The sequence below is a fragment of the Mesoplodon bidens genome (genome assembly GCF_964165515.1).
Source record: "Mesoplodon bidens genome assembly, chromosome: 18".
NCBI classification, from domain to species: Eukaryota; Metazoa; Chordata; class Mammalia; order Artiodactyla; family Ziphiidae; genus Mesoplodon; species Mesoplodon bidens.
In genome coordinates, this window is record NC_138175.1 from 57,819,674 (window position 1) to 57,834,224 (window position 14,551).

General features: G+C 60.8%; 3 protein-coding genes and 1 long non-coding RNA gene across 11 annotated transcripts; 3 read left to right on the forward strand and 1 right to left on the reverse strand.

Moving 5' to 3' along the window:
• The first annotated feature begins 397 nt into the window (after positions 1 to 397).
• On the forward strand, positions 398 to 9,641 carry ZNF581 (zinc finger protein 581). Of its 5 annotated transcripts, none has more exons than XM_081217444.1 (2): positions 398 to 473; positions 7,474 to 9,641. In XM_081217444.1, exon 2 carries the CDS (start codon positions 7,493 to 7,495, stop codon positions 8,084 to 8,086), a length of 594 nt encoding a protein of 197 aa, XP_081073570.1. In that variant the 5' UTR covers positions 398 to 473; positions 7,474 to 7,492; the 3' UTR covers positions 8,087 to 9,641. The 5 variants fall into 5 exon arrangements, with proteins under 5 accessions (XP_081073570.1, XP_081073572.1, XP_081073569.1 ...); XM_081217446.1 differs by lacking the exon at positions 398 to 473 and adding an exon at positions 515 to 558; XM_081217443.1 differs by lacking the exon at positions 398 to 473 and adding an exon at positions 6,517 to 6,766.
• Positions 408 to 6,445, forward strand: ZNF580 (zinc finger protein 580). Of its 2 annotated transcripts, none has more exons than XM_081217448.1 (2): positions 408 to 473; positions 5,488 to 6,445. In XM_081217448.1, the coding sequence occupies exons 1-2, from the start codon at positions 456 to 458 to the stop codon at positions 6,016 to 6,018; spliced, it is 549 nt and encodes a 182-aa protein (XP_081073574.1). In that variant the 5' UTR covers positions 408 to 455; the 3' UTR covers positions 6,019 to 6,445. The 2 variants fall into 2 exon arrangements, with proteins under 2 accessions (XP_081073574.1, XP_081073575.1); XM_081217449.1 differs by lacking the exon at positions 408 to 473 and adding an exon at positions 2,134 to 4,261.
• A 177-nt stretch (positions 9,642 to 9,818) lies between the features above and the next one.
• Positions 9,819 to 14,140, forward strand: CCDC106 (coiled-coil domain containing 106). Of its 3 annotated transcripts, XM_081217442.1 has the most exons (6): positions 9,832 to 10,183; positions 10,824 to 10,902; positions 11,047 to 11,154; positions 11,241 to 11,417; positions 12,531 to 12,743; positions 13,261 to 14,140. In XM_081217442.1, exons 2-6 carry the CDS (start codon positions 10,869 to 10,871, stop codon positions 13,575 to 13,577), a joined length of 849 nt encoding a protein of 282 aa, XP_081073568.1. In that variant the 5' UTR covers positions 9,832 to 10,183; positions 10,824 to 10,868; the 3' UTR covers positions 13,578 to 14,140. The 3 variants fall into 3 exon arrangements, with proteins under 3 accessions (XP_081073567.1, XP_081073566.1, XP_081073568.1); XM_081217441.1 differs by having other exon boundaries at positions 9,819 to 10,187; positions 10,824 to 11,154; XM_081217440.1 differs by having other exon boundaries at positions 9,819 to 10,183; positions 10,824 to 11,154.
• Positions 11,148 to 12,648, reverse strand: LOC308606500. The gene is made up of 3 exons (XR_014013833.1): positions 12,523 to 12,648; positions 11,503 to 11,614; positions 11,148 to 11,347 (listed from the first exon to the last, which is right to left on the reverse strand). It is a non-coding gene; the product is annotated as an uncharacterized lncRNA (long non-coding RNA).
• Positions 14,141 to 14,551: the final 411 nt, after the last annotated feature.

The window sequence follows — 14,551 nt, forward strand, 5'->3', positions numbered from 1 at the left end:
GTCTGTGGCAAGGCCTTCAAGCGCCCCGGCGAGGTATCGCTTCATACGCCAGCTCCCGTTGGGTCGGGCTCACACCTGCCCGCTGTGTTCCGCCGTTTTCAGGATGCCGGGCAGCAGGCGCAGCACGTTCTGGACCACTTGGCTGGAAGGAATTTCCTGGACCATGGAGAGACTGCAGGGGCTCCATAGCATCTCTTGTTTCTGGTACAGAAGGTAGAGGCTGGGGGTTTGGCCTCACTGTTTACTTGCTGTGTGACCTGAGGCTGCCACTCTGGGCCTCAGTTTCCTCATCCTGAAATAGGGAATGGCTTGTGGTTCCCAGCCATCCTGGCCAGGGGTGAGAAACAGGAGTCTCTTGCTGAATCCCTGACTCTGCCACAGCCTCTGTTTATAGCCTGAGATAGATCACCATACCATTCTGGAACTCAGTTTCCCAATCTGTAAGATGGGATAGAATGAAACATCCTTATCAGGTGAGCTGCAAACTCACCTAATACGAAGGTAGCGCCTACCACTCCATCACTTCTTTATAGCAACTGGTGGTGCCTGCTGAGACAGGTGCAGATAACGTTCGTTAGTTTTGATTCTTTTTTAATTGCGGGGGTAGGGCTGGAACACGAGGTGGGAGCCTTTCCTTTGCGGGTGTGAGTTATTGGCTGGAGTGCTTTCCTAGGGCCACGTCCCTAGGTCCCATTAGGGGGCTGTGAGATGCTATGTGGGGCTGGGATGAGGTGGATTGGCTGGGCCACTTCATGAAGGGCTTCAAATCCCAGGGTGAGGAACCTGGGGACTTGGTCCTGAGGGTCACGGGGGCCGTGACAAGATTTTGTGCAGAGGTTACATATGAGACAGCTGTGAGAAGAGTGTCAAGGAGGGCGGGGGCAGTACTGGGGACCAAGATAGCAGGGAGAAGGCTGGTGCAGGGGCCCTGGGCAGGAAGGAGGGGCCAGAGCTGGGGCTTGGGGAGCAGAGGGGGACGTTGAGGGTGGGGGCGGGACGGAACCTGGCGCCTCTGGCTTTGGGGCGTGTAGAAGTGGGGGGGGATGAGGACGTTAGAGGTTCCAGACTGGTGTGGCTGCGGGGCTTCATCATGATCCTGTCCCAAGAGAGAAGCAAGGCTTTTTGTTTTGGTGGGGGGTAGGTAATGCTTTACCTTTGGACGGGGTGACTGAATTCATTCATTCAACCAATATTGAACCGAGCCCCGACCCTCTCCCCAGACCTTTGCTAGGTTCTGAGGGTAGAATGTTGCCTAGGACGGAGCGGGAAAAGCAGGCGGTAAAGTAGCAAATCCAGAAACGAGCGAGACCACTACGGACGGCAGTACGAGAGGCGGAGGGGATGGCCTCACCTGCTCACCAACTTGAGCTCTGATACAAGCAGCAGCCGCTTCAGTGATGAAGGATCACTCGAGTTGAGGCCTGAATGGCCAGAAAGGGGTGTGTCCTTGTGAGGGGCTGGGAGGAATATTCCAGAGGGCAGAACAGCAAACACAAGGCCCTGGAAGTGGGCCAGGTGGGCTGGGCGGCAATGTGGTGACGGCAGCTTCTGAGTTTTATTCCAAGTGCAGCAAGGAGGGTTTTAGGTCAGGTGATGACGTGATTCTGCGGGTTAGCGTAATTATACTGCTGCAGTGTTGCCATAGAGAGAAGGGACTGGGGGGGTGGGGAGGCTGTCATGGTGAGCTGGGGCGGTGGCGGCAGTGGGTTGGGGAGAAGCATGAGGAGCTTGCAGACAGTGGCCATGAGCTCTGACTCAGGGGTCAGTTAGAAGCACGTGCTGTCCAGCGGACGTATGACCTCAGTCTCAATCACATGACCTCTCGGAGCTTCTGTTTCCTCATCTATAAAATAGGTATCTGCATGGCACCTCCCTCCTGGGTCTGCTCTGAGGGTTCAGTGCATTTAGCGATGGCTGGCACCATAGGAAGGGCCCAATAAACGTTGGTCCTTGTCATTATTTCCAGAGTTCGGGGTGGGGTGGGGTGGGGTGGGGTGGGCGTGGCTCTCATGGACAAAGCAAGTTTCATGGGTCTGAAACTCAAGAAAGGGATCTGGGTGGGAGACTCCTGTGGTAGTTGTCTGTGTAGCCCAGGATCTGTGTCGCCCCCTGGGGGAGGGACATTTGGCCAAGTCTCTTGTCACAGCTGGGTGGGAGTGGGATTGAGGGGTGGGAGACGGTGCTTCTGGCATCCGAAGCCTGGAGGCCAGGGATGCTGCTCCACATCCTACAACGTACAGGACAGCCCCCCATAACAAAGAATGATCCAGCCCCAAAATGTCAGTAGTGCCAAAGTTGAGAAGCCTGGTGTAGACAGAAGGTGTAGTTACCCCTTTAAACTGTGCACACCCTCTCAGTTCACCGGTTTCCACTCTCCCTACTGCCCCCCACCCCATAAAATTACAAAAGAGGAAGAACCTCTAGGACAACAGTTTCCAGGAGTGAGCCATGCTTTAAAAAGTGCAGGGGAACAGCTGAAATTAATTTAATAACATACTTAACCCAGTCAGTATACCGAGTGTCATTTCTAAATGTTATCAACATAAAAGTCATTCATGAGATACTTTACACTCTTTTCATACTCAGTCTTCAGAATCTTTTAGGTGTCTTGCATTTACGACACATCTCAGTTCAGACCGGACACATGCCAAACGCTCAAGAGCTATCTGTGGCCAGTGGCTGCCCTTTAAGACAGTACAGTTCTGGAGGATCTTTCATTGAAGCCTTAAGATCACAGTTGTTGGGTCACTTGGAGGTTCCTTGAAGGTTTTCTAAGAAGGCTTCATCAGTTTCAGTTTACTGTTGCCCCATCTAGAGACTTTTTTCCATGGCTGGCAATTTATGTGTGCATTTTCTGGCTTTTTAAATATTGCCCAGTAAAACATTAAGACATATCTGTGATCCAAACCAAATATAACTGTGCCCTCTCTGGCCCGCGGGTCTCCAGTTTGCAACTGGTTGAGGGTGGTTTAGGAGCTGTACCGTAAGGTGGGCAGCGGTTAGATTTAGATTTAAATTAAGAGAAATTAAATGCCATTTAAAATTCAGGTCCTCAAGCCCTAGCCACATTTCTAATGAGCAATAGCCTCACGCGGCTAGTGGCTGTCCCAGTGGACAACGCGCAGATCATAGAACTTTTTCATCATCCCAGAAAGTTCTTTTCGGCAGCTTTCTCGGACGCACCTCTGGCCAAGCCGGGGTCATTGGTCTGGGCGCGACCTTAACGCCGGTTCTCTGCCTTCAGTGACCCCAGCTGCAGCGGCCGCCCCCCCTCTGGTTCCCCCCACGCCACGACCTGCTCGTGGACACGCGCAGCATTCGCTCCTAGTTCACCGCGCAGCTGGAGGACGAGCTGCGGGCGACCCCCGGCGCTGCACTCGACGTTCCAACCTTCCGCGTGCGCCGCCTGCCCCAGCAGAGCCTTCCAGCGCTCTGGCCACCTGGCGTGGTCCGGCGCCGACCGCCGCACTAGGTTCCGGATCTGGCCTGGCTGCCCTGACCCTCTCTGGTCAACGCGCTCCTGCACCAGGACGCGGCCGCCGGACCTCGGTTTCCTCTCTGCGCGCGGGAGCGTCGGGCCCACCGCGCTTTGTGCCGACACCACCCAGACAGTGTTGGTGCTGCTCCTTGCGCCTCAGTCTCCCCCTTCCTCGATGGGAAGAGCCACTCTTGCCCACCTCTGCATCTGGCAAGGTTTGGCCCTCTCGGGCTCTCGGGCTCCCCATTTGCCCAGCCGACAGAAACTTCCCTCTTCCCGCTCTGTTCCTCGTTTGGAAGGGGATGCAGGCGGGTCGGCCAGTGCGAAGAGGACGGAGTGAGCGCGCCCGTTGCTTGTGGGACTTAGGGCAAAGTCATCCTCGCGTAGCCCCGTCTCCTAATCAATCTCTGTCTCAGAGAACGAACTGTTCCCATAGGGGGTGGGAAGGGAGCGGGGGGGCAGGGGGCGGGCTGTGTGGTTCCCGCGCGCTCGGCCCCTCTCCTTTCTCGCGATCCCTAGATACTCAAAAAAAGCGGGCCGTCAGAGCGGCGGGCTCTGGGGCGGCGGAACCTTCTTTGCGGCGCGCGCGTTTCCAGCCGGCGCCCTTTCTCAGGGACGCCGCCGCCCCTCGCGCCCCCGCGCCCCCCGCGCCCGCGTCCCCGGCGCCGCCGGCCCGGAGCTCCCCCAAGCCTCGGTCCCGCCGCCGCCGGCACTCGCGAGGGGAAGCCCGGGCCGCTCGGGACCTCGGCTTGCTCCTCCGGACCCGAGAAGCCACTGCACCGGGTACGGGGGCCGGGATGGAGGGAGGAGCCTGGCTCCGGGACGGCGTGAGGCCGGGCAGGGCTGGGGGAGGGGCTGGTGATAACGGGGATGGGGGTGGGGCTGGGGCACGGCGGGGAAGGAGCCGGGGCTCGGGGGACAGGCAGGAGGGAGTGCGGGAGCGAGGGGTTCCTGGGGGCGTAGCGGAAAGGGGGACACAGGGGCCCTGGGGTTACAGAAGGAAGAGGAGCAGAGAAGCGGGGTGGAGGCGCTGTGCTGGGTACAGCAGGGATAGGAATGGGGACATAAAGATGCCAGATGCATGCAGAAGAGAGGGAGAAGGGGGCTTGGGAGAGGGACTCCGGGGCCCTGGTGTGTGTCACGGGGAGTGAGGAGGCCCCGAGGGATATAGAGAGGAACAGCAAAGATGTCAGTGGCTTATACCTGGGGGCTGGGGAGACAGAGGGACCCTTGGGTGGAGATGTAGCAGGTGGCAAAGTTCATGGACCGTGGGCTACGTAGAAGGCCGGCAGTTGAGACGTCCTAGGTAGGCATACCTGAAGTTTCGAGGACAGGTTAGGTAATGGGAGAGGATGTTGAAACCTTAAGGTGCTAAATGTAGGAACAGGATAGAGGAGCCCTGGGTGAAGAGTGGGGAATTGGGTTAGTGGGGCTCCGGGGATGTACCTAGAGAGGAAATTAAGAGAGGCTACAGCCGTATCCAGAGATGGGAGGCCTTCCAGGGAACCTAGTGGGGATGGAGATCTAGGAGGGTCTGGAGGCCAAGGAAAGGCTGCTGCGGTGGTCCTGGGGGTGGGGGAGAGGATGCAACCTGAGCTGGGGCTAGGAAGAAGAGGAAGCGACCCATTAGAGAAATTCTGGAGGCAAGAGCCCTGGCGTGACATGAAAGAGGCTATGAAGATGTAAAGGGGAAAATAGGGTTGGAAATTGATTGGCTTTTGGGGTGGAGGAGGAGGGAAGTGGCTGGGTGAAGCCCTCTGGTCCAGCTGGGGGATGAGAGGAGGACCCGGGAGGAAAGGCAGGTCGGGGCCCTGAGATGCTGAGCTTAGTTGTAGAAGCCCCTGAAGTTGCTTGATGCAAGTAGAGCGATCTGGCCTAGAAGCCGTTTCTTTTTTTTTTTTTGTAGGGAAGGTAGGCCAGTGGTACAGAGAGGGTAACAAGCAGTGAGAATTGGTACACTCTCCCCAGGAAGTGGCGATTTTAACTTCTCTCCCCTCCGCCGCTCCCAGCTGCCGCTCCAGATGCTGCTGCTGCCGCCGCGGCCACCCCACCCTCGGTCCTCCTCTCCGGAGACCATGGACCCGCCGCCCCCCAAGGCTCCCCCTTTCCCCAAGACGGAAGGCCCTTCCTCCACTCCTTCCTCGGCGGCGGGGCCCCGACCCCCGCGGCTGGGCCGTCACCTGCTCATCGACGCCAACGGGGTCCCCTACACGTACACGGTGCAGTTGGAGGAGGAGCCCCGGGGCCCGCCACAGCGCGAGGCACCTCCTGGAGAGCCAGGCCCTCGCAAGGGCTACAGCTGCCCTGAGTGCGCCCGGGTCTTTGCCAGCCCTTTGCGGCTGCAGAGCCACCGCGTGTCGCACTCGGACCTCAAGCCCTTCACGTGCGGCGCCTGCGGCAAGGCCTTCAAGCGTTCCAGCCACCTGTCGCGGCACCGTGCCACGCACCGTGCCCGCGCCGGCCCACCGCACACCTGCCCGCTCTGCCCACGCCGCTTCCAGGACGCAGCGGAGCTGGCGCAGCACGTGCGCCTCCACTAAGTTACAGACCCGGCCTGTGCTGCCCGGCCCCTCTCTGGGCCACCACGTCTGACCCACACAGCGTCACTCCCACACACATTCCCTTACTCCGCTGAGGTTACTGCCTTACCCTGGGCCTCAGTTTCCCCAACTATCTAAAGGGAGAAACATTCCTTCTTCCCTCCCTCTCTAGCTGTGTGATGTAGACCAAGTCGTTGCCCCTCCCCGTGCCTGGGAGCCAGTCGGAGCCCAGTTTCCGCCCAGCTGTGCTGTGTGAGCCTTTGCAAGCGGCGTAACCTCTCTGAGCCCTGGTTGTCTGCTCCGAAGTGGTGAACGGTTGTCTGCGTGGAAGATTTGACAAAAGCACGGGCACGGTCTGGCTTATTTCTGTGTCGCTCCATTTCCACCCACCACCCTCACCCTTTACTCAATAAACATTCCGCACTCCATTTTAGGGCTCTTATTTGCGTGTGGGGGCGGACAGGGTGAAGCAGGCAGCGGGGTTGGGGGATGGAAACCGGACCATAAGCACCTGGGAACCTTCATCTCGGCCTGTGTTTCTGGCCGGAGCCGTTTCCCGAAGGCCCAGGCGCCCCGCCCCCACCGCCCTCCCCGGGACCCTCTTCTCTTTACCCTGGTCTCTCCCCTTACCCGGCGCCGCCAGCTCTGGGGGGACACCCTGAGGCCACCGACCCGCCGCCATCCTCAACCACGGGAGTAGCCCGGGGCCGTTCCGGAGTCGCCCGGACCCGAGAGGCTGCTGCACCGGGTACGGGGGCCGGGAGGCGGGAGGGAGCCGGAGCGGGCCGTAGGGAGGGGCGGGGCCGGGTGAGCGGGTACCTGTGCGCTGGGCGGGAGGGGCTGTTCCGACGGCTCGGAGGGGGCGCTGCCGAGAACTTGCGTAGAGAAGCTTGAAGGCCCGGGCCGCGGGTGGAACCCTAGAGGGCGCTGGGACACTGCCAGGACTGGGGGGTGGATGGGCGCGGACTGGAGAGAACCAGCAGGTAGCCGGGCGAGGGGAGGTGGGCGGGTTAGGAAATGGGGTTCCCAAAGTGACAGCCCATTTGAGAAGATCTGAGCGCATATAGAGGGGGTAGGAAGTGCTTCTTGGTGGAAAATGTAGGATGGACTGACCCCCAGACTGGGATCAGTGGCGTAGACAAGGGAGAGGCCTGGAGGTCTATTAGGTGGGGCCTGCGGGCAACCTGTGACCTGAGGGGGGCACAAAGCGGAAAGATAAAGAGAGCCTGTGCGTACAGTCGGTGGTGGAACAGAGTCGGAGAGGTTTTTCAAGGAGGGGGTGCGTAGGAGCCTTACAGAGGGTCACAGAGTTCAGGGCCAAAGGACTGGAGAGGAGATGGGGGATGGGGGTTGCAGAATTCCTGAGTAGGTTACATAGAGAGGGGAGAACAGAGCCCGTGGGTCTGAGCTTCCCTCCTCTACTGTAACCTTCTCATCCTCTCTCCCCTCCACCAGGCCTCAGTCACCCCTCCGGATGCTGGTGCTGCCGTCCCCCTGCCCCCAGCCCCTGGCGCTTCCCTCCGCTGAGGCCATGGAGGCGCCTCCCCCTCGGACAGGCGGGTCCCCAGAACCTGGACCTTCCTCTTCCACAGGATGTCCCCAGACTTCGTCCCCTTCGAGGCCCAACCACTACCTGCTCATAGACACCCAGGGCGTCCCGTACACTGTGCTGGTGGACGAGGAGTCTCAGAGAGAGTCCGGGCCCGATGGGGCTTCGGCTCAGAAAAAGTGCTACAGCTGCCCAGTGTGCTCCCGGGTCTTCGAGTACATGTCTTACCTTCAGCGACACAGCATCACCCACTCGGAGGTCAAGCCCTTTGAGTGTGACACCTGCGGGAAGGCATTCAAGCGGGCCAGCCACCTGGCGCGGCACCATTCCATTCACCGGGCGGGTGGCGGGCGGCCCCACGGCTGCCCGCTCTGCCCTCGCCGCTTCCGAGAGGCGGGCGAGCTGGCCCAGCACAGCCGGGTCCACTCCGGCGAGCGCCCCTACCAGTGCCCGCACTGCCCACGCCGATTTATGGAGCAGAACACGCTGCAGAAGCACGCTCGGTGGAAGCATCCCTGAGCCAGGCTGCGGGTACCTCAGGTACCATGGGATTCTGGGGGGGAGCGTGGACTCCCGTCGCCCTCAGACAGCCGGGAGCGCCAGAGGCTGGGCTGCGGGGGCCCTGGACACAAACACAGGACCCCGCCGTGGGGAGGCTGAGCCCTGCCTTGAGGAGTAATCTTCGGGTCCTCAGTGTTTTGGAGATAAGGATGGGAAGAAGACCTCCCATGTACAGAGTGGAGTCCTCTAACCTCAGAGACATCAGCGAGTCCACGGCGGAGCCCTGACTGGAGGGGTAGGGAGCAGAGTGCTGTGTGTGGAAGTTCTCGGGCCTGAAAACCCGTGGTTGGGGGCCATCAGGAATCTGCAGTATCTTGCTGAGGCCCCCCTGCGATGCTGGGGGAAGGGGCCCCAGACCTGCTTCCCACTCCCCAGCCAGGGTCTGAGACTGGACACTCACTAAACACGGGTTCCACTTTGAGCGTGTGAGGTTTTGGGGGACCGTGTCTCTGCCGAAGGCCTAGCACAGAGACTGAGCAAGTGCCTGGCCCGCTTGGGCCTTGGCTTGCCTGGGAGGGTTGGCCTGCACTGGGGTTTGTCCTAGCTTGGCTCCTGACCACCTGTGTCCTATAGGCCGAGTGTTTCTAGATATTTCTTTTTTTTTAAACCATGATCCATTGTAAGAAACATTTTGTATGGCAACCCCGTATAGATACACAATATATGCAAAACAAAGGTTTAACAGTAGTTACCTCTGCCACGTGCAGATCTCTGCATCTACTTTTTTTTTTTGACTGCCAATTCCAGATTTCATTCTACCATATTATCTGCGCGTGAACCTGTAGTTTGAAAAACACGGATCTAGGGCAGGTGCCTCCCCCTGGACGTTTTGACTGAGGCTGCAATTTATCTGTAGTGTGAAGTGGGTAGGAGGGGAGAGTGACACTTTCTAGGTGGCGCAAACATTTAGGTTCTCCCGCTGCAGGGTTAAAGCACTGCTCTCATAAGGGCTGGCAGAAATTCCAGAGCATGGAAGCTACCTGAGAATGGGAGGAGAGGCAGGTGGAGCTGGGCCAGAAGCTGAATAAACATCTGCCTTCTCAATGAATTTTCCTTGCGTGTCGGATTTGTGCCAGGCACTGTGCTGGGCCTCATTTCTTCTTCCGACCTCTTTTTGGGTGGAGGAAAAAAATCATCTGTCTCTACTTCCCAGAGAGGGAAAGAGCTTCCCACCATCTGACTTCAGATAACAGTAACAGTGCCCTGTCTTGAGCTCTCACTGCGGTCAGGCGCTGAGTTGAGCGTTCTGCGTGTCCTATCATCCTATATACCCACAACAAACCTAAAAGGAATTATAATCTCCCCACTTTACAGGTAGACTGAGGCTGTGAAGGAGCGGCCAGGACTGGGATCTAGGTCTGGATGTTCCAAAGCCAGCTCTTAACAACACGGGGGTGACGGTGCGGGGGTGGGGAGTGGTTTCTAGGCCTTTATTTTCGGGGAGGAGTAAATCTCCCTACCCCATGACCCTGAGAACCCTGGGGTCTGGCTGTGCTGAAGCCCAGTGGGAGGTGAAGGAGCAAAGGAGCCGAGCGGGTTGCAGGGGTCCACACTGGCCAGTTCCCAGGGTACCTCTTAAGGGGATCCTCCCTGTGCTTCAACTTTCCCAGCTGTTTCCTACATTTCCCCGCCTCTCCCGGGCCGGACTCGGCGCGTCGTCACCCCCCACTCCCCCACCCCTGGGGACCCCCGGAGCTGCCAGCTCTCTAGGAATTGGGAAATTCGTGACGTTCCCTGCCCAAGCTTCGCCAAGGGCGGGGGAGTGCTGCAAGGGGCCATCGCGCAAGTGCGGCCCCGGCCTCCGCCGCAAACGGCCGGCCTCTTCTGGGGCCGGGGACTCCAGGAGGAGGCACGCCAACTGGCGCACCGGGCGGTCCTGGCGTCCCTACCTCTCCCATTGCCCGGCTCCGAGACTCGCCGCCTCTGCCGCCCTGCCCGCGGGTGTGCAGTCGCTTCCCTCCGCTCCCCGTTATTCTTTGCAGACGCTCCCCGGCGCCGGGCATGGGCGCCGCCGCCGCCGCTGCCGCCGGTCCTCGGGCCGGATTCCGCGCGCGGGTGGGTGAGCGTGGGGCCCCGGCCAGTCCGACCCCGGGCACCTGCGGGCCGTGGGGGTGGTGGTGGCCGTGTCGGCACCTGCGGCCAGGTGCATCCCGCGCTGAGACCACTTGCCACCGTCGCTCCCCCTCCCACCCGCGGGACAAAGGGCGGGGGCGGGGGCGCATCCCCACTCATGACCTTCCCCCGCACTGCGCACGCGCCCAGCTCCCCAACGGGTGCTAGGCCTTGATCGCCCACGCGAGTGCGTGGGGTGCCCGGGGGTGGCGAGGCGCGGCTCGTGGCTTGGGCCCCCACCCTGCGCCTGGAAGTTGGGGTGCACTCTCCCTCCCCCGCACCTCTCACTTCTTTGGCCCCGAGGCGACCCGTGATGAGGGTCTGTCCTATTTCGGCCAGGATGCGCCTGCTCTGTCGACCCCACCGGTCCTCCTTCTTCCAGCACCCGCGTTCTCTAGAGTCGAGGAGTTTGTAACCCCAGGGGTCCTCCCTCAGTCCTGAGGGGTCTGGGTCCCCTCCTCCATCAGACCCAGGAGTCCTGGCCCTCAGCACACCCTCCCGCAGTCGTGAGCCCCAGCTCCCCCGGGATGTCCCCGAGGAGTCCGTCTGTGTTCCTTCATCTGTGGCTGCTGTTTCTGTCCAGTGCCCCTGAGGCTCTCAGCTGCTGGGGTCCGCAGGAGGCCGCACCATGAATGAGCGCAACATTAGCCGGAGGAGGACAGGTGAGGAACTGGACCTTGCTCCACCCTTGGTCCCACAGCTGCTGCCCGTTGTCCCTGCCCTTTCCTCTCCAGGGCTGCGTGGTTGGGGGCTGGTCCATGGCTCCTTGGGACTTCCCTGGGGTGACCCCGGCCTCTCTTTTCCAGTGAAGAAGGACAACGAGGCCTTCGAGATTTCCATCCCCTTCGACGAGACGCCCCACCTAGACCCACAGATCTTTTACAGTTTGAGCCCCTCTCAGGGAAGCTTCGAGGGTGAGTTGGTTGAAGGGGGACTTGAGTCAGGCGGGGGTGCAGGGCCCTGAGGCCTGGGGTCGACCAGGGTCCTCTGCTGTCCCTAGAGCCTCCGGAGGCTGCGTCCCCGACTGTGGCCCTGATGAACGGTGTCAGGGCCCAGCTGCACATGGCCCTGGAGAGGAACTCATGGCTGCAGAAGCGCATTGAGGACCTGGAGGAGGAGAGGGACTTCTTGCGGTGTCAGCTGGACAAGTTCATCTCCTCTGCCCGCATGGATGCAGGTGAGGCCGCCAGTCCCCTCCCCATCTCACTCCTGGGCCCCGGCACCCAGCGCGGCCCTCCTCAGGGACACAGGACCCTTCTTACCCACACTCATCCTCTGGTGGCTCAGGGGGACCTGTCATTTTTGCCCTCTCCTTGCACCTGTGGCCATCTCTGGGGCTCCAAGCCCAGCTTCCTTCCTGCTTGAGTCCTTCTGCTGATGGAGAGGACACTGTGCCCTGCTTGTCCATGTATTCTGAACACTGACCCCTCCCCTTCCCTTATAGGGCTTTTCTCTGCCAAACCTTTAGCTGTGTTGGTGGGTCCAGCCTGTCCTCTCCCCTTCCTGCCGTTCAGCCCCTGGCTGTGGCTCCCTCAAAAGCTTCCGCTTCCCTGTCTGTGAAGTCAGCTGAAAGTCTGGGCAAGGGGCCTGTGTTTTTTTCAATACCTACTTTACTGAGGACCCCTCTGCTGTTGAGCCACCTCTAGCCTGGGTTGCTGGGCCTCCCACCATCCACCCACGCTGATGGGAACCTACCAAGGATGGTCAGGCCTAGGGGCTTCTGGATTTACTCGGTGGGAACCCCAACACTGGACCTCCAAACCCACCCTTCGGAGGGCCCTGCATCAGAACCCCCGCTGCTTCCTCTGTCTGGGTGAGGGTGGGCGCCTGCCTTTCCCAGCGCACTAGACCCAGAGACTAAGGTTTCCCTCTGGGTCTGCACTCCCACCCCCACCCAGGCTTTGCCTGCCTCCCCGCTTATACAGGCCTCACTGGGTCCCCAGAACACCCCTCCTCCACCGTGGGAACCCCACAAAGTCACAGACTGTCCCGAGGTTCCCGGGACTGTCTTGGTCCACTGGGCCCCTCCCCCAGACCTCTTGCCACCAAGTTGAGGAGTGGGCATCCTCAGCCCGTGCCCCACCCCACAGAGATTTGGGATCTCTGTCCCCAAATCCCAGCTGCTTGTGGAACTTCAGCATCTATAGTGCACTTCCTGCCTGTCCCCTCCTTGGGGACCCCTTCCTGGGGACCTGTGTGACGTGCTGTCCGACCCCACCTGGCCGACTCCTCCTCCCTCCCTCCTGGTCGTGAAGTTCACGCATGCGCGTGTCTCCTCTCACCTCTCCAGAGGACCACTGCCGGCTGAAGCCTGGGCCCCGGCGGGCTGAGGGGGACGGCAGAGGCGGGGCTGGGGGCGAGGCCTCAGACCCCGAGTCGGCTGCCTCCTCACTCAGCGGAGCGTCTGCACAAGGCAGTAACGGGGAGCGGAAGCGGCAGCAGCAGAAAGGGGGCACTGGCCGGAGGCGCTTCGGGAAGCCCAAGGCCCGGGAGAGGCAGCGGGGTAAGCGAGGCGCAGGGGGTGGGGGCTCTGGGGCTCTGGGCCGGGGACTTAATGTGTGACCTCCAAGGAGCTCCCCCTTGTCCTCCCAAGCCTTGGTCTCCCCATCAGCAAACAGACCAGACCTGGTTGTGTGTCCCGGCCTCCACGTGTGGTCCTGGTTTACAATCCTGAAATCTGTGTCCACCCTCACTGCCGCCTGGGCCTTGGCCTTCCTGAGTCTTGGGCTCCTGTCAGGAACAGGGGAGGGGGCGATGGCCCAGGTGGGCTGGGAACTCCACCCTTGAGCCCACTCCCTCCTTCATTTTTCCTCCTCATCTCCCTCCCTGGGCTTGCCTTCTCTGATCTTCCTCTGGTCCGACTTCTGTCTCCATTTCTTCCGCCTCTTGTAACTCTCACTGCTTCTCCTCGTTCTCTGTTTTGTCCTCCTGATCTTCCGGCTTCCCCTTCCCACTTCCTCTCTCTGCCCGCCCCCCCCACCCCAATGCCTCTCTCTCGCTCTCTCCCCTCGGCCGTGCAGTGAAGGACGCCGACGGTGTGCTCTGCCGCTACAAGAAGATCCTGGGCACCTTCCAGAAGCTGAAGAGCATGTCTCGGGCCTTCGAGCACCACCGAGTGGACCGCAACACGGTGGCGCTCACCACGCCCATCGCGGAGTTGCTCATCGTGGCCCCCGAGAAGCTGGCGGAGGTGGGCGAGTTCGACCCCTCCAAGGAGCGTCTGCTCGAGTACTCGCGCCGCTGCTTCCTGGCCCTGGACGATGAGACCCTCAAGAAGGTGCAGGCCCTCAAGAAGAGCAAGCTGCTGCTTCCCATCACTTACCGCTTCAAGCGGTGATCCCGCCCCACCTGGCCCGGGACACGCCCCCGGCCCCTCTTTCCCTCCCCCTCCGCCCTCCCGGCACTGGTCAAGCGTGTGTAGGAGTGGTGGACCCTCACGAGGGCATGGGGGCGGGTGGGTGGCCTGTTTTGCGCGTGCCTCTCTCCTTCCCCTCCTGCGGACCGCCACCCCCTTCCCGGGTCTCCTGTATATAGATCTGCCCCTTTGCCTCTCTCATTCCTAGCATCCTCCCCGTCTTCCGCATTCCCTGGGGTGGGGGCGGTCGAAGAACTACTGTCCAGGGGCCGGTTTCTGCCCTTTCCTAGACACTGGCACCCCCTCCCACCTGAGCGGCACCGTCCTGCTGTCACCCGGCCCTTGCTCCTGGGAAAACTGCCGGGACTGCGGGGCGAGGGCACTGTACATACCCCGTTGCCTCCCCCAACCCCGAGGAGAGGCTGGCCCACCTGCCCGCCCTGCAAGGAGCTCCCCAACCGCGTTCCGGGACCGCCCCGAGTCCACGTGAGACAGATAATTATTAAGAGAATTTAAATTAAAAAGATGATAAAATTTGGAATAAACTAGGACCCGGCCTTTTCCTGGGAGGGGGTGGCCGTTGCCGCGAAGACGGTGACGGAGGCTCTGAGGGGTTCCGGGGCACGGATGGTCAGGCGGGAAACGGGGAGGTTGGGGAGACAGGGTGTAATTAGCTCTCCGGAGGCAGGGGTGGGAGGGGAGAAGGAGCTGTGCCCTGGGGAACTCGGAGGGGCAGAGCTCCGGAAAAAAGGCGTGAGCACTACCCGCTGGGCTACTTGGACTAGAGGCACGGCGGCAGGAGGCGGGACTCAAAGAAACCTCTGGCGGAGGCGGCCAACGAGGGGAACGGAGAATCTCTGAGCATAGGCTTCCGCCAGGAGGCGGAAAAGCGAAATTATCTGCCTCCCGGAAGTGTCCGCTACGTCACCTGCTGCGCCTGCGCGGCAGCGGGTGGG

Excerpts from the sequence above, each read along its gene's own strand:
- ZNF581 (XM_081217444.1), top strand. The coding sequence starts at position 7,493 with ATGCTGGTGCTGCCGTCCCCCTGCCCCCAGCCCCTGGCGCTTCCCTCC.
- CCDC106 (XM_081217441.1), top strand. The coding sequence starts at position 10,869 with ATGAATGAGCGCAACATTAGCCGGAGGAGGACAGGTGAGGAACTGGAC. Across the intron at positions 11,418-12,530 it reads CTCTGCCCGCATGGATGCAG|AGGACCACTGCCGGCTGAAG; the intron begins GTGAGGCCGCCA and ends TCACCTCTCCAG. Across the intron at positions 12,744-13,260 it reads GGCCCGGGAGAGGCAGCGGG|TGAAGGACGCCGACGGTGTG; the intron begins GTAAGCGAGGCG and ends TCGGCCGTGCAG.